Source organism: Pleurodeles waltl, chromosome 1_1 (assembly GCF_031143425.1).
Source record: "Pleurodeles waltl isolate 20211129_DDA chromosome 1_1, aPleWal1.hap1.20221129, whole genome shotgun sequence".
Taxonomy (NCBI): Eukaryota; Metazoa; Chordata; class Amphibia; order Caudata; family Salamandridae; genus Pleurodeles; species Pleurodeles waltl.
In genome coordinates this window covers 682,455,719-682,474,098 of record NC_090436.1, presented here as the reverse complement: position 1 = coordinate 682,474,098, position 18,380 = coordinate 682,455,719, and the positions used below count along the sequence as shown (strand labels likewise).

The window sequence follows — 18,380 nt, the reverse complement described above, 5'->3', positions numbered from 1 at the left end:
AGACATCTGCCTGAGTTTCCCAACCATATATGGAAGGATGGAGAGAGGTGGAAAAGCTTAAGCAAATATCCCTGACCAATTCATCCATAGAGCATTGCCCTTGGACTCAGGGTGTTGGAAACTGGAGGAGAATGTGAGCATTTTGTGTTTTCTTTTGTTGTGAATATGTCTATATTTGGAAATCCCCACTTTTGAAAATTGGGTAGAAGGACTTGAGGGTGGAGTTCCCACTTGCACTCTTGTTGCCGCATCCTGCGGCGGAGGTCGGCAAGATTGTTGTGTGTTCCTGGGAGGTGTTCCGCTAACAGGTAAATGTTGTGGCAAAGGGCCCAGTGCCAAATTGTCTGTGAGAGACAAGACAATTGTAGAGAATGTGTCCCCCCTGTTTTTGCGCATAATACATGGTTGTCATGTTGTCTGGGTGTAAAGTTTGATGTGTGTGATCCTAAAGACCTTGGACTGTGAGGTCCTGGAGATGAGTACCCCACCTCGTCTGATGGGCGTCCATTGTCAGAATGATCGGAGGAACAGGGTCTAGGAAGGCCACCCCTCTAAAAGATTAGTTTTGTTCAACCACCGCAGAAAGCGATAGGTGTGACTGTCTACCAACACTAGATCTTCTAGACGACCCTGTACTTGAGACCAATGGCGTTAAAGACGTCCCTGCAATGGACGCATGTAAAGTCAGGAATGTGGTATGATGGCAATGTAGGAAGCCATCATTCCTAGAAGTCTTATGACACATTTTAGTGCGACTGGGTGATTGGGACGAAAATGAGAGAGTTGCATCTGAAAACGTTGTATTCTTGCTACATTTGGGTAGGCTATTCTTAACTGTGTGTTGAGAATAGCCCTTAGACAAAGTTGTATCTGAAGTGGATTTAGGTGCGACTTTTGGAAATTGATTGTGAAGCCTAGTTGATGAAGCAAGCCTTTTGTGACTTGAATGTGATGCAAACATTTACTGAGGGTACTGGCTTTGATGAGGCAGTTGACTAGGTATGGGAAGACATCAATTTTCTACGTGTGCAAGTGAGCTGTGACAACTGCGAGTCATTTTGTAAACATCCTTGGAGCTGTTGTGAGCCCGAAGGGGAGCACTTTGAATTGGTAGTGTTGTCCTGCTATCACAAATCTAAGGTAGTTACGATGTGCTAGGTGTATAGCAATGTGAAAGTAGGCGTCCTTTAAGTCTAGCGCTGATAAATTTAAAAAAAAAAAAAAAAAAAAAAAATCACCTTGTTGAAGCAGTGGGATTACATCTTGATTTAAGCAGGATCATGTGAAAATGGTCTGATATGATGTAATGATTTAAAGGTCTGAGATCTAGGATGGGTCTTGAGAAGCTGTTCTTTTTGGGTATGAGAAAGTATAGTGAATATACTTCTGTCCCTGATGTTGCGAAGGAAGTGGCTCTATGGCTCCTCTGGCTAGTAAAGCCTGCACTTCCTTTTTGAGGAGAGTGACATATTCCTATGAAAGTCTGTGGGTGCACGGGGGAATATTTGGAGGTGTGGAATTGAGCTCCAGGCAGTACCTATGTCGGATGATATCCAACACCCATCGGTTTGTTGTGATATTTACCAGTGCTGAAGAAAGAGCTTAATGCTTCCTCCTACAGGTGTCTGATAATTGGAGGGAGGGTGAAGTGAGTCATTGCTTGGGGTCGGTGGAAGAGCTTATAGGGGAGGATGGTTTACCCCACCCTCTGCTATTGTTTCCTGTATAGATACTTTTATAAAATCCTCTAGGGGAGGGTGAATGGGGTTGGTCTTTGTGGTAGGATAATGAAGTTTCTGATGTAGAGGTTTTGGAGGCTGTTTTATTTTGAGTCCAACGAAAAGCACCACAAGAGGCAGGCGTTTGGAATGTTCTCTTGGGCTTGTCCACTTCATTATCTTTCTTCATCTTCTCACGCCCCTGGACAACCTGACGGCCGAAAAGGTGCTCTTTGTTGACTGCTACGTTTAAGATTGTTTTCTGTACCTTCTGTTTAGAACCAGAAATGCTATAGCTGCCTAAGCAGCAACAAGCTTGTAAGAAGCATTAATGAGCTGGCTCTCCTTGTCAGGAGGCGGAGCATCTTGAGCAGCTTGTGAGCTGGCTCTTTTCCTGGCGTTAGATACCACCACCATATTTGCAGGTATCTCGCCTTTATTAAAAACTGGATCGGACGGGGATGCCTTATATTTCTTTTCCACATGGGTATTATTATGCATGCCATAGCAGGATCCTGAAAGATATCTTCTGCGTGCCTCATCATCCCTTTAAGCATGGGCAGGTATTGTGTGGCCCTTGAGATGTTGTGAGCGTCTCAAACAGAAAGTCATCTTCTTTGTGAAAGGGCACCTGATGTTATGTGGCTGCCCTACCAATAGATTCCTGAAAGGAAATAGTATTGTCTGGTACAGATGGTCGAACTGGACAGACATCAGGGTCAACATCGTATTGCAACCAAGGGTCTGTGTCTGTGTGAAAAGGCATAATATCATCCTCTGTGCCTTGAGTATTATATACTGAGTGAGGTGAGCCCTGTGGGTCGATATCAAGAGGTTCATCTTGAGATGGTGAAGGAGAAGGTGGTGGTAGAGTGAATGGTGGTGGGGATGTAGGCAGAGGTGGGTGAATATCAACTGGGTCTCTATCCATTCTTTTTTGCTTGGCTGGAGGTGTGGGTGCATCAAGAGCCTCTTGAAACGTAAGTTTTTTTTTTAGGTGTTATAGCGATGACAACTTTGACCAAGACACGCCCCGTTTGGGCTGAATATGAAGCTGAGACTGCCTGGCATGGAGCTGTTGCTTCATTTTATGGAGGATGGGCTTGAGGGAAGTTGTTGACTCCGAGGCTGAAGTTATTTTCAGTCCTTTCGGCTCCAGTGTGCTCTTGACTTCCAGTGGCGAGGTAGGCAATAATTTTTTTGGTGCCAACACATTTTGGCACCAAGAGGGATGCAGAAGCTTTCGGTGCTGAGGCTGATGGTGTTCAGCTTGGTATCGAAGTGGAAGGGTTAGTTTTGCTTTTTAGAGCCAAGCTCAAAGGCAGAGCATCCAAATTAGATTTTCGGTGCCTGCCATGGCCCGAAGGCAGTGGCGACTCGATAGCTTTTGTTTCTGTGCTAGAGGACTTTTTAGTTGTACCAGGGGGACTTTTACTCACAGTTGGTTAAGCCGGAGGAATCTGTTGCATCTTGAAGACTGTGAAGACTTCCGAGTCCACATCTTTGATCAATAAGGCCTCCTTCATAGCAACCGAGGCCCCTTGAAGTTCCTGCTCCTGTTCTAGGTCAGACATGGTGTCTTGGAGTCTGAAAATATCCAGTGTGTCCTTGATTTCACACCTCTGTATTTCTCGACGACAGACTCTCTGATCTCACAGGGTCTTCTTTGATTGGAAAGGCTGGCAGGCCTCGCAGTCATCTCCTCTCTCTGTTCTGGCAACAGGGAGAGAATGCAGGCCTGGTGCTGGTCGGTCCACCGGAACTTTGTGTGGCTCTTCGGACAGAGATGGGAAGAAGACTGTTCCATTAGAATTCCATTCTTGTGAAGATGGAATCGAGAAAAATGGCTCTATCAAAACACGTTGATCCGACCGAGCGTTTCTTTGGGTTTGGAACGCAGAAGAAGGGAACTAGGCATCTGATGAACAATACCAAAGAACTGGGAAGGTTTTCTGGATGGAAGAGGCCTAAAAGACTGTCTCAAACTGGGTCTCGGTGAAAACACGACCAGACCCAAAGGCCGAAGAAAATAATCTAACAATGGAGTCGATGCCCAAGCGCACTGCCAGCAAGAGTAGGCGCCACTATAACTCATGCCTCGAAAGACTTCAGAATAAAAAAAAAAACTTGCAACCTTCCAGACCCAACACAAGGTGGCGGAAGTATGAGGAGCATGTGTATCTACAGCCACTTATGCCATCAAACTACCGGTCTAAATAACTTAATGGTCTTTTCATAATAAACAGATCAGACCTATGGCAATGGGCATGACGTTTCCCTACCCCTGGTTTGTTGCCATAACTAAGAAGTGAAATACAAACACTCTTTTTTAGTGGAAGCATCACATGGTGTAGGGAGGAAGTGTAATGTGTGGGATGAGCCCAAACCCCTTTCTCAGTATGGCTTCTTAGTGCTTTAATTCTCTAGATTACATAGGGTCTTCCTGGGTTTGTCAGAGGGGTAACAATAACAAAACGCTTGTCTACAATGGTAATCTATGAGATTCTATGTAAAAAAAAGAAAAAAACACTACTGTAAGAGGCTTTAATAAAGTGAAATAACATCCCAATCTAAAAGCAAAAGACCAATTGTTTTTTTTTAAATATTTTGACACAGTAAGAACCCATCCTTTGGCCAGTCAAACACAACAGTAATGAAGATCAACATACAGATGGAGCCATGCTTCCTACGTTTTTTTCCTGCTGCACTGCCAAGCCAAGACAATAATTCTGATGCATTTCAATATAAGGACTAAAAGGTCCTCACTTCATTTTTTAAATTGTTGATCCAATTTTAAAACTTTAAAATTTATTAAGTATATATTTTTTACTTCTAACCATTTTGACTCACTCCAGTGTTTTTACCTTTATGTATGTATCCAAAGTTTATACACTTGGCAGTTTTGTATGTATATAGTGCATTGCCATTACCCTACGAACATATCTAGGTCATGTACACTGCCTTTGTAAGCTACTTTGACTATCTAAGAGGAGCAACGATTCACTGACCATCATTGTTCCATCAGTGCTGTCCACAAATCAGCAGATATGTTCCTCTTATAACTTGCTACTAGTCTCCCTGTTGAGTTACCAAAGTAACAGTCATGGTACTTAAGCAAGGGCTCTTAGGGACTGTTTGGGACAAGAGCCGTACTCACTATATTTTGGGCAAGCATTTGCATAGCTGTCCTGTTGTGTTATCCCTGATGCTCAAAAGCGCGGTTACATTATTTACCACTTGCAATGAGCACTTTGTTAGTTTTATCAGACATTTTAGTCTTTTAGGAAGAGTTTGCAATTTGCCCAAGTTGATGTTTTGCCTTTCGATTTTTTTTTTTGTAAATGGTGACAACTTACTGTCGTTTTCTATTTTTATCATATTAATGTACTAGAACGTGCATTTCACTGTTTGCATATTGTATGGCTTATGTTTATAAGCGGATGCAATAAATAAGCATCTAAACAGTAAAAAGCTACAGAAATAAGGAACCAAGGGCCAGATGTAGTAAAGAAGCATTTTGCGAGTTGCAAATAGCGAGTCGTAGCGACTCGCTATTTGCAACTCGCAAAATGTTATGCAGAACGGTGTCTCAGACACCGTCTGCGAGTCGGTATGGGGTCGCAATGACCCACCTCATTAAAAATAATGAGGTGGGTCGCAAATTGCGGCCCCATACCGACCATGGGCACTCGCAAACATGGAGGCCTGCTGTAGTCAGCAGACCTCCGTGTTCGTGACTGCTTTAAATAAAGCATTTTTTTTTTTTTTAAGTGGTGCCCGTTTTCCTTAAAGGAAAACGAGCTGCACTTTAAAAAAAAAAACGAAACCTTTAGTTTCGGTATTTTTTCAGGGCAGGGAGTGGTCCCTTGGACCACTCCCTGCCCTGAAAAAATATTTTTGGGTCCAGTCACAAACTGGAAGGGGTCCCATGGGGACCCCTTCCAATTTGCGAGTGGGTTACCATCCACTTGAAGTGGATGGTAACTGCAACACCATTTGCGACCGCATATGCGGTCGCAAATGGTATTGCATACCACTAGGAATCGCATATAGGAAGGGAACACCCCTTCCTATTTGCGATTCTGAAATGCATTTTGCGAGTCGGTCCGACTCGCAGAATGCATTTCTGCATAGGAAAATGCGATTTGCAACTCGCAAACGGCAGTTTTTGCCGTTTGCGAGTTGCAAATCCTTTCCTACATCTGGCCCCAAATTCAAAAACTTGGACTAGTTAATCCGAACATAAAGTTTTGAAATTGTGATGTTGGTCATGTCTGATGGAATCTCTCAGTCATAACAGCAAATGGCCCTATGCTGTGTGTGCGTAGGAGCTAAGTGATCTAATACGTGCAGACATTCGGTCAGTCCAGGATTTTGACCTAAAAGCACTTTACCATATCATTGTAAACAGGAAGTTGCAAGTTCTAGAATGCAAGTATTTGTGGCTAAAAAGCCTCTTGTCATCCAGCTTATTATTTATTTTTATTTATTTATTGGTGGTTTGATATAGTGCAAACAACACCTGATGGGTAGCAGCACACTATACTCAGAAGCAGTTAACTGCCAGGAAAAGAGAAAAAAAGGATAAACCATAAACCGCCCATTTTAGTACATACCAGAATGAGATATTATGTATGTTCCCTGAAATAAAACAATGGTTAAAGTGCTGTTATACTTAAGTAAAAATGTCAGTTAAAAGCTAACATTTTACACTCATAAAACACTGAAATCCACCAGTTACAGTTTACTGAGCTTGAACTTGTGCCCCAACAAGTTGAAAAGCACAGAGAAACAAGACTACAATGAATGGCGACCTTCGCAACATGAATGGCATCCCCAGATTAAATGAATGGGGATGAGTACAGGGGGGCCAAAAACTTAAAACATGATTCCTGCAGTCAGGTGGGCAAAGGTGACTGAGGTAGGGCTGGACTGGGAACCCAAAGCAGCCCTGGCAATTTTATCCAACAAGCTCCCGAGTGGGGGTTGGGGTGTGTGTGGGAGGTGGGGGGTGCAAGTGTGAAGCACTGCTGCCTTTGTTACTGGAGGCAGATATTGCAGCACAGCTGCAAAACCGGCCACCAGTAACAAACAGGCCCCCTACTGCTAAAAAAAGTCCCCCACCCTTCCAGACTCCCGGGAAAATGCTGATGCCCACTACAGCCAGTCCGGCCTTGGACTGACAAGAGGGAAGCCAGGTAGTATTACCTTTAGGCCTTAGTGTTGTCCTGCAAGGAATTTAGGGTTTATCTGACTTTAAGATAGGAAAGCGTGAAATTGAACCCAGCATGGACAGGCAGGTGGAGAATGGAGATGGGGAAGAGAGTTCTAGTTGGGTCTTACTGAGTTGCAGTTTACACTGGGCAAGGGAAGATGGCAGTTAGGCCTCCCATTGAGAAGGACATTCCTGGGGATGCAAGAGATAACCAGAGCACTTGGTGAAAGGCAAAAAAGAGCCTGCACTTAAGATGCTCTTGATGACTAGAACCCTTTTAAGTTTTCCTTTTATGTGCGAGGACAGAATGCCCTGATAAAAGAACATACCCTCTCAAGAAGTTAAAGGGAATTAAAAGGAATCAAGGGAGACATATATTTTGTACAAGAGATCCATTTAGTAGTGTTAAACACACAGAGAAAGTGATTCAGCTCCTACTCCAAGCAGTTTTTCGATTCTGCCAACAAAAATAAAACAGAGGGAGTTGGATCTTGTGCTTGCCCCATTCGACTCGGATTACAATTCTCCTTTTCAGATAAAGACGGGCAGTGGCTGTCTGTAAGTGAAAGAAAATGTAATTACACTGGCAGCAGAGTGCAGCCTGAACCAGGGACAGGAGAGATTTTCAAAATATACAAAAGCTGAGTGACAGTTAGTCTTACTATGGCAACAGATTCAGATTGGCAATTGATGGTCACAAAAAATAAACTTGGATGAGGGATAAGAAAATAGCAGTACTATCAGAGGAGGTGAGGGATGGCATATAGAGTTAGGAATTTTGAATTCTTGGTGGCACATACACCCTAAATAGCAAGAGCACTCACAATATTTAGCAACACATAGGACAAAACCAAGGACAAACATGCCAATACTAGTTTACCCATTGGACAGCTAGCTACTTCTGGGGCAGCCAGCTCTGGGGGCTGAGGGGAAAACATAGGATCAGGAAACTATCTGACCACCAGCAATATGTATGGTAGCATGAGAACTAGGATCACAAGATCAGAATCCAAAATTTGTCTCAATTATGTCCTTATTAAAGTCCTGATCTCTAATCAGGAAATTATAATCCAGACCAAAGAGTACCTTCAGTTTAAAGGCATTTGTCTGTAGTCGGGGACTCACTTAAGGCAATCTATAGAATGACTGGTATGGCTGAAGCAGCCAGGGTGACGAAAGAGAGGGAGATGAAGATAGCAAATTACCAGAAGGAACATAAGGATCTAAAACAGCACCATCTGGCAACACAGTCATAGAAAACATGCCACAAGGTGTTGTTAATTAGAGGGCAACTGAGACTATTGAAGGTTAATAAACTGAATATGCATCACAAGGAGTGAACAAATGCAAATGTGAAGGGGGCAATAAGGAAAGCAGCTGCTGACAGCTAAGAAAAAAACAGGCCCACGTTTATTTTAGGGTGTGAAGGGATTGGAGGGTTAAAGATTTGTACAAGAAAAAGATAGAGATATTTCATAGTTCTTAACAAATGCTGTACACTAAGCAAAAGGGAAAGATTGCAGAATATGTCGGAAAGGCAGGGAAGTCTCCAGCATCCAATCGGTTACCCTCCCAGCTTTTATAATACGTTCTGGCCTGAGCTAGTGGCACTCATGACCAGGGCACTTAATAGCTGGTATGAGGGTGGTAACAACATTGATGGTGGAGGCCAGAGTACTTATCTTTGAGGCATGTGGATCCTACAACTCCATGTCTCCCCTAGACACAGATGTTAAGGCATTTGACAAATTTAAAAAACGCTGCTTGGAAAGGATAACCCCCCCAACGGTGCATCATTATCATTCTGGCTTTACAGCCAAACGGCAAGTGGGTGATACCACAAAAAAAAGGAGTACCAAATTTTACAGTAATAGCCAACAAAACAAAGCAGAGTGTACTGCTATAATATTTTGATGCTGAGAAAGCATTTGAGAGGGTTAGATGGAGGTTTTATGAGCCATGAAATTTAGCCCAGTAGCCCCACTGCTAGCATATGCACAAATGTAGGGATCCCCTTAATAATCGAGCATGAGCAGAGGACAAGCTAGGTGTACCCAATACCCTCTTGCTTTTTGCTTTATATCTAGAACCCCCGCCCAATACATATACAAAGTGGTGCACTTCAAAGGTGTGAAACTGAGCATAGACAATAGTTTCCTTTTGTGGATGCTATCCTGGTGGTCATAACCATTCTCTATCAAAGTTTGGCTGCATAGCCACTGTCAACATGTGGCTCTTACCCAAGTTATTTTTCTTGGTCCAAATGCTGTCAACAGCCATTGAGCAAGGGTCTTTGGAACAAATTCACAGAATGTGCACAAAATTCACTAGGGGTGGGAAGAGGTCAAAGGTTCCAGCCAGATCGGGACTCTCTGGGGTGGTCAAAGTTGAAGGAATACCAATAGGGCTTTTAAACATACAATTGGAGGCTGATCAACGTGGGAAATTCCTTGTCTAGTGCACAATGATAGGGAAGGTAACATATTATGCTTTCAAATCACAAATGAAACTCTGTAAATCTGAGAAAGGGTGGGAGTCAAAGTGCGCTTCACAAGCTTCTCACCATAGATGCAGATACTGGAAATACCGGGGTTTGGCCCAGGCATGGATAGTGATAAATTCAGCATTTGGCATAGACAGGGTAGATCAACATAGGAGACATATTCAATAAAGGAACCTATAAAACATCTAAGCGATTCAAAATGGATTACAGGCTAGGGATGAAGAGAGATTTTGATACGTGCAGGTGAGGTAATGTGTTTGTGCAATCAGCACTCAAGGCTGCAGCTACAAGATACCTGACACTTGGAAAAACTGCTACAGAAGGTAGAGGCAGATAACCACCTCGTATCAAAGATATACTATGACAGAAGGAGGAAGAGCCTCCTAAGGGGAAGTTCAAGACTGGGTGGGAAAAAGAGTTAAGGTAGAACTGCACTATTAATCGATGTGACATGATGTTGAATAATCAATAGAAAACATTTACACATAGTTAGGGAATAACAGCAGTTTTTAGGTCAGTTCGTAGATGATACCATACAGCCATCACATTAAACTGCACCAGTATTCAAAGTATTTAGAAGAAGGTACTGGGAGCCACTAAGAAAATCACTGGGCTACAAATTCCTCGACTGCAGAGGGCATACTGCTGGGATAGACAAAATATCAAATGTGGTCTAAACAAGGTAACTGCTACAGGAGCTAATACACTGCTTTAGACAGCTAAAAAGGTCCTATCACCAAAATGGGAAACAACCTTAGAACCAACACATATTAGACTGGTACAGCAGGTTATGGAAAGTCGTAGGCATGGAAAAAAAGCCCAACACTAGACACCTGGATATTCATAAAGATAATGGCACCGCTCTTGGACTATTTCACTGAGGACTACTGAAAATAAATTTAAGGCTATTACAAACACTGTCTTTGTAATACATTGTATGAGGAAACATGTAGACTAGAGATGGAGATATGATGCAAGGACTATAGGAATCACTCTTGTAAGGGGTAGAGGTGGATGTGCTGTACGTGGCGAGAATTGTTATTTCTTTTGGTACAAAAAGATTTTGTTCTTAGATTAGTTCTCAATTAAAATTACTGGAACATAGATTTGGATCCTTGAAGGACAACTCCATTCAACATCTTTGCCAGGGCTTGAGCCTCAAGATCTTAGGCAGAAGATATCTGATCCAGTTGCTATCAGCCGCTGAGGATTATTTTCAGTGAAACATCAACAGCAGCTCCAGATCCGTCACTATGAAACATTTAAAAAAAAAGAAAAAAAAAAATGACGGTAGCTTGCTGCAGAGCCCCATATATAGCCTAAGTAATCACATCAGATCTGGACAAAGCTATGCAACGTCACTTAGAGGACCTGGAGAGCTGTAGTTGAGGGAAAAAAAATCCAGATTCTGCCCGCTGTCTGTAGCTGAAGAATCTGTGGGAGGAAAGGTCCATGAGACTAATTCATTTTGTAGTAATGAATGGCTACGATTGGCCTGTGACATGCTTTACTTAGGCATTGGATCTACATTAGACAAATGGGTAGGTTAAACTATGTATGTCATTATTTTTCAACTCTTTTTGATAATAGATCCCATGAGTTTAAACCGCAGCTCCTATACTCTTCAATTCCACAAAAAGCCAAATAAAGTCTTTCCTCTTAAACAATGGCAAGAATAGGGTAGAGCAAATGTTTTAAAGGTGCAGAAAGAAAATTTGTAGGGGAATACAAATGTCAAAGGTATATTGAGACAAATAAGCATTTCATGGTAGAATGGGTCAGGAGAGATGTCAGCATTTCCATATACAACTAGATTTAAAAAGCTACTAGTAGCCAGTGAAAATCTTGGAAGATGGTTCAGCTGTATATGCTTGAAGTGAGACGAACAGCATGGGAATGGCAGAGTGCGATAGCCACCTTACGTAGCATCCAGATTCCAACAAGAAGCGCTAGATTACAGGGTATAGGGTGTAAAAATACAAAGCGATGGACTTTAGGATTCTAGACTGATGACAATGTACATAACCACAACATTTATAGGGATCAATATGTTGGGTTCTAGCTACATCCTCAACAATCTGGCTCAGGCTGCAAACCAATCCTTCATTCTGCATTCATAATTCCAATATTATTCAAAAGCTGCTAATAGATGGAGCTAAACTTCAGTTTTGTCAAGATTCACCTTCAAGTCAATTTACTTCATGAGCAGAGTATGGTCATTCAAACCCTCAGGCAAGGCATATAACTGCTTTTGCACAAGTGTCTTCACTCCAGTGTAAAGGAAACAATTAGACTTACTACATACAAAACATTGGGCACACATAAACAAAGCTCTCTCTCAAGAACCCTGCACAGGATAGGCAAAATGGAGAGTGGGTGACAACATATGCACTTCCTGCATTCCATCATGCAGGAAGAAGGAGCTCCAGTGAAAGAAGAATATCTCTCTGAAGTCACCACGGTACACAAGTGACAAGTCCCCATTACCAGGGAAGGCAAGATCTCCTGTATGAGCCCGAGTAGTCATCCTATGCTAGTAAAAGCAGTGCTGGAGCCAGGCTACACTTGAATAGATAGATGGGTTGGACACACAGTGGAGTCATGACCAATCATCAGGATGGCGACACTCCTTGACAAAACTCAAAATCAATAAACATACACTGGTATCTACAGTAAAGAGAAGGGACTCACTTCAACGTAGATATGAAGATTTATTAAGCAACACAAATCACAAGGGATGAGCCACATGTCCCTGCCATCCAGCAGTCCAACTGACTTGCTGGGTAAGTGCATAGCAGCCCTCTGGAATACAAGTGTCAATACATTCCACTACAGGCTTACATACACCTATACTACTTACTACAATCGCTTGCATAACCACTTAGAATATTAACTGTATATGTAACAGCGATTTTCAATAGAAATGCTTGAATACCAACGGATATCTCTGTCATGGTAAAGGAAGTTAACGCCTTCGACTCTGTGCTATACAACTTCAGGCGTGCACAAGATGTAATTGGTATCAAAGTCCTATATATATATATATATATATATAAAACACTCTAATAAGCACATAGATAAGTACACAGTTCTTCACACAAAGCAAAATTACATTTCAATAGCCCCAAGGATGGGTTGTTGAATGGAATTTGTTATCTGCAACTGTTACCTGGAAAGTTTTCACACAGTACTTCTATTGGTGTTGCTCGTTTTGTGTCTCCAATTTTTTGATACCTTTCTTTTAACGTGTCAGCCTGAGAAAGGGAAAAATAGTTTTTTAACAGCTGCATGTCTGAAGCAAAGAGCAATATTTATATTTTTGGGCTTGTGTTACCCTTAATGCAACATTGTGTGACTGCATTTATAAACTAGAAATGTTAACATTTAAATAAATAAACAGTATAAAAAACTAAAAGCAGACAATACATGGATGAAAGAAAAACTAAAATAAAGTCAATATCAAAATAAGAAAATGTAATTTGACTTTAAAAACTTCATTAATTGAAATAGTTGTATTCTGGGCACAAAAGCACGCCTAAACAGCACAAGTCACTGGCATTCTGCTAACACAGTTTATGGTAATGGGTTTTTACATAATGTTTTACTATTCAGCACAAGAGCATTCCACAGGTGCCCCGACACAAAGTGGAATGGTACTTCGGAACCCAGAAAAGGGATGGCAAATTTTTCAAGTCAATACAAAAAAAAAAGTTGACAATAAACATGTCAGGCATCTCTCGGTGAGACTCTGGGTGGCCGATGTGCTCCCAGGTCTCTGCCACCTGCCATACCGAGCTGTTGGTACCGCGACTGTGACCCAGAGGGAGGTGAATTTGGGGGTTAGGGGTTGGGAGAGGGGAGGGATGGTGTGGGGCATTGTACGTACTGATCATCATAACTAAGTTGGCAACCCAGTCTCCCCTAATGTGCTTTGCTATATTAAAGCCCTTCTTAAGTGACTTTGAATGGTATGGGGTCCCTACTCCTCAGAGCAGCAGCTAAGCCTCTGTTATTCTAGACACAAGCTGGCTATTAAAAGCATAACCAAGGTGCTCAAAAGGACGAAATGTGAGGAAGAGTGGGGTATGGATGTTTGGAATGGTCTCCTATGTAAAGATGCATTAACACAGGAGATTTTCAAGGCTTCTGTAGCCTTCCTGCACTGGCACAATGGCCTATATATTTGGCTGGGAAAGACCAGTTTTGAGCCCGTGGCTACATTTCAGCCCTAAAACTAAGGCCGCTGTATGGAATAAGGGAATGCTTGTGAGATGTTTGGATGAAACAGAGGAAAGCCACGATTTTTACAAAGACATTAGAAGCTACTGGCTCCCATTTCTGTCACGAGATTGTACAGCTAATAGAGAAACACAATTTTACATTTGCATAATTAAAAGCATTTATTGCCAAAATTAGAGTTACATGCTAAATAACAGTGCATAATAATCTCATGATTTGTAATAGGTGACAGCATGTAGCATTATGCACAGCACCCGAGGTAACATGATATGTAACTTAAGCTAGCTTTAGTTCTGTTTCTATCTTGAAATTCAACCTTTATACATATATGGTCCAGAGTAATGCACATTTCATTCTTGTTTGTTTTGCATGTTATGTGTTTTTCCGATGGTGTGCTTTTACCCGGACGCCTATTGCTAGCTATTGAATAGTTCTTTGTTACGTATTAGACAACTGATAGTGAGGTTCTCATCGAAGAAAGACGTTCCAGGATGGGAAAGTGACTCCTGGGAAAAGCTGACTGTATCTTGCAGTCTATCTAGTATAACAATTAAAGGACGTATCCATGCATGGACAACTGCTTTGTCCTGAGAAAGAGGGGATTTGACCTCCTTCCAGAGTCTGCAGCAATATGATGGCTGCAGAGAGTGAAAATAACCTGTAACGTTGCAAACTAGTGCCTTTCTGAATAATAATAGTGTGTGTTCCTTAGACTAGAGGATGAGATGCTTGCTGACTTCAAGCTGACTTCAAGCTGAGAAGAATCTTCTCACCTCTGCTGATCTCCACTTTCACAAGTGCAAAGATATAGGGCCCGATTACAACCTTGGCAGATGGGATAATCCGTCACAAATATGACAGATATCTCGTCCACTGTATTACAAGTTCCATTATATCCTATGGAATTTGAAAAACGTAGGCGGGTTATTCGTTAGGTTTGTGACGGAGTAGCACTTCCACCAAAGTCATAATCAGGCCCTTAATGCCTCAACATTATTATTCACTTGTCAGAGACCTTTATTTGGTATTCTAGTTGCTTGACCAAAGGTCCTTTATAAACCCAGACCTGCTTAATTTACATGAGAGGTTTCTTTATGGAACACACTTGCTGCACATTTAGAAAACTTTGTGTAGTTCTTATTAATGTTCTACTTTTACTCATTTTTAAAGTATCGGCTCCTGGATCACTTAAACTTGTAATAACAATGTTTCTAACTGAATACTTACCGAAATATTAACTTTTTAGACCTCTGTTTTTATTGATCAATACAAAGGATAACAAACAGAATCTTCTTTTGTATCTTTTGATCAGATTCCCATAGGGCGAGGCAGGCACACAGTCAGGAATAAGAATCTGTAACACCTACTGCAGAAGAAATTAGACTCCACCCGCCCACCCAAGAAAAGATCGACCTGAGACCAAATCTTACATATCTTAAGAATCGCGTAGACGTGGCCTCACCACAGTTGGTCGTTGCTCCTTTAAGCAAGACAAAGAGCACCCAGTCAGTCATCTTCATCCGTGCTCTCCTCTGTACTTAATTCCTCCACAGCAGAACCGATCCAGTAATGTCCCCCATGCAATCACATCTGTAAGTGCCCCCTCCCCTCTCTGCGTCATGCGCATATGTTGTTCTTCGGCAGCACCCTATTCCCTCAAATCTCGAAACCAGCAAGAGACAGAAGGGCACCGGGAGCTCATCTAATCAATGGCCACCCTGCGTTTGGCCAACACTAAGGCCAGCTGTGTAAGTTTGTATGGGATATTCCTACCCGCGGCCTCCTCATCACTCCTAGAATGCATGTTACAGGTGATTCTTCTAGCCCTAGTCACGTTACCTCCTCTACTCTTCCTACTACCTCCCGCCAGTATTGGTGCACCATCTGAAAGGTCAAGTGGAGAAAGGAAGCATCAAACATGCCACATCTAGGACAGCTCGCCCCCCTTGCTGGGTCAATCTTATTGAGCCAGTCAGGTGTGATGTACGCTCTGTGCACAAAGTTAAAGTGTAATAGTTTTAACCTGTGATTGCAGGACACCGTACGCACCAGCGATAATGCCATTGCCAAGTCCGTATCCTCCAGCGGCACCTGCGTGGTGTATTGTTCAATGGTATTCCCCTGCGGTGCCGCTGACTGTCGGTGCCGTCCCAAACCGCAGCCGGCAAGGGACCATGCGGGGTCCACACCACAAGTATTCCAGACGGGAAGCAGAAGTACCTGACAAATGCAGCACCGCTCGGAGTAGCAGGAGCAGGCACTAGGCTGGGCACCGCACCAGCCGCATGGTGCTTTTATCGCAGACAAGCAGCCCCAGGGTCGGTATGTTTGTTCTTCCCCTGGAGTCCTGAGCAGCAAGTCCAATACGGCTGTACCAGGCAGACCCACTACTGGGCTACGAGAGCTTCATTAGCCAGCCGGGTCACCACTCTGAAGGCTGTAGCCCAACCGTGCAGGCAGCCCCACAGTGTGTCCAGCAGCTGCAAGCTGCTCCTTCACTGCCCCCACTCAGTCGATCCAATGCTTGTCGCCAGGCCCCCCGCTCCTCACCGTTCATCAGAACTGACAGGTGGGCCCAAGCAGGGCCCTCCGCAGGCGCTCGATCGGACAGGCCCACTCCAGCGCCGGGCTGCACTACTGCGGCAATCGGATCCGCCCACGCCGTGGAACTGCAATCCGACAGCGCCAGCCGGTCTGGAATTCCTCCACTGGGGGGGAGAGGCAATCACCCAACCGCTTTGACAGCCCGAGCGCGGCATGCCCGATGGGGCCGCCGCGCGCAAGCTTCCTTCTCCTGTGGCTCGGTACTCTCTGGCCGATCTGCTCGGCCCCAGAGCTGCGAATCAGAACCCCCAAACCAGGCACCGAGGGTGTCTGCAAGGTCCGGGCACCTTCCCGTCCCGTGGGGGGTTGGGGTAACCTGTGATCACGGGCTTGGCCACGCCCCTAACACGCTCTTCACATTGACAAGAAAAGGTCCATATGAACTGTGGAGGGGTTGTAGGATTATACCCAAGGTTTGCGATTCAAAGAACCCCCAATCCATCAAGTGGTAGGAGAGTGCAGGTTTTGTCACAGGGGAGATGGAGTTAGAAAGATCCAGAAAATCTAGACTTGATTGGACCTTGCCCAAGCCCTTAAAGTCCATGACCGAACTTTGAAGATTAACAGTTCTGGCGGCTTCAAAGGTGTTTGCAGTGGGAGAGGAGTGAGTATTAATATGGTTAAGCGTCACAATTGCTTATGTAATGCTTATAGTCAAATCAATCAATCAAACAATCAAGGATTTATATAGCGCGCCATTCAAACCACCTGTAAGAGTCTGAAGGCGCTGAAGAAGCAAGGAGAATACTGTAGCAAGAGCGACGCAGCAGCACAAGACAGTTCGGTCTGGGACAGTGTTGTGTTTAAATTCTGTATTGCTCTTGCAGTGATGTTTATGGTCTAGTTGTGTAAATGTACACATGCACTTGATGCTGAGCCGGTTAAGTTGCTATCGAGCTCGTCAAAGTCCAAGATGAAAGGATAGATAAGAGTATTTTGTGGTTCAACTTGTCTGCTAGAGTTTGTGGTGTTGGTTTGTGAGGTACCATTGACCACTCAATTGATATAGGGACCTTTATCTGATTGCTGTGAGTGTACTAAATAGTGATTAGTGCTAGTAGACACTAGTGCGCAGAGGGCAAGCTACATTCATCCTGCTGTTTAGGATTTCATGTGTGTGTGGAAAATGGAAAGTGTTAATTTAGCCGTTTCTTGACTTAGTGATGAATTCCTTCTTAATTCCACTTGCTTTAGTGTTTGTGGAATTTGATGTACAGGAAAATTGTAAAGGGGGGTGAACCGCTGGGAGGATAGAGTATTGCGTCAAGAGACTGCCGCTCTGGAATAGGTCAGTTTGTGTGAAGTGTCAGTTTGGGGTTGGCTGTTCTGTCATTAAGTGTTCCGCTGCAATGGGTCCATGAAGAAAAGGACAGTGCTGGGATTGGATCCAAGTGACTATCTATACAGAATTGTGACTTGAATTAAAACACTCCTTATTTGAATAAAGAATTGTTCATTTTCAGTGTTAAATCACTGTAATCATGAAGTGTTTCAGAGCCCTTAGAGATCTGATGAGGGGTGATGCGCGAGTTCCCACCCCTGAGGGTGAAGAAGCACAACTTGAAGGTATGCCAGGTCATTACATGGTGACAAATGTAGGACTTTGCAAGTGTTTGTGGCTTCATCAATGGCATAAGATCACTTAAAAACAAAGGCCCTTAAGATTTTCACAAAATGTCAAATTTGAGAATTATTGAGAACTTGAGGGGAATATTGTATGACATGAAACCCCCACCTAGACGAGCACAGTATGAGGCTTTGAATGCTCAGGAGTGGGCTGCGCATCCAAAGGAGAAAGAGAAATGCCAGACTAGAGCTAAGACAGCGGTGTATAATCACACAGATACTAAGTGGGATGAAGAACAGCATAGGTGGAGGAGGTGAACAGAAGGGGGAACTTTGATGTATCCTGCATTACCGATCGAAATGTCTAAAAAGAAAAGAACACAGAGACAAAAATGCTGATGCTGCAGAGAAGTCTAGCACTGACAGTGTGACAGTGACTCTAGTGATGATCTCCTAGATGCTTTGTTGTCCTATGTCAATCACCTTATGCTGTCCAGTCCCCGGATCAAGCCAGTGCTACTACTAGTAGTAATGC

General features: G+C 43.3%; 1 protein-coding gene across 6 annotated transcripts in view; it reads right to left on the bottom strand.

Moving 5' to 3' along the window:
• The window catches only part of CSNK1G3 (casein kinase 1 gamma 3), a 479,935-nt gene that overhangs the window by 146,651 nt on the left and 314,904 nt on the right, over positions 1–18,380 (bottom strand). For all 6 annotated transcript variants that reach the window (XM_069227081.1, XM_069227054.1, XM_069227089.1 and 3 more), the window contains one exon: positions 12,606–12,690. In XM_069227081.1, coding sequence (XP_069083182.1) covers positions 12,606–12,690 — 85 coding nt within the window. The remainder of the gene's footprint in view (positions 1–12,605; positions 12,691–18,380) is intronic.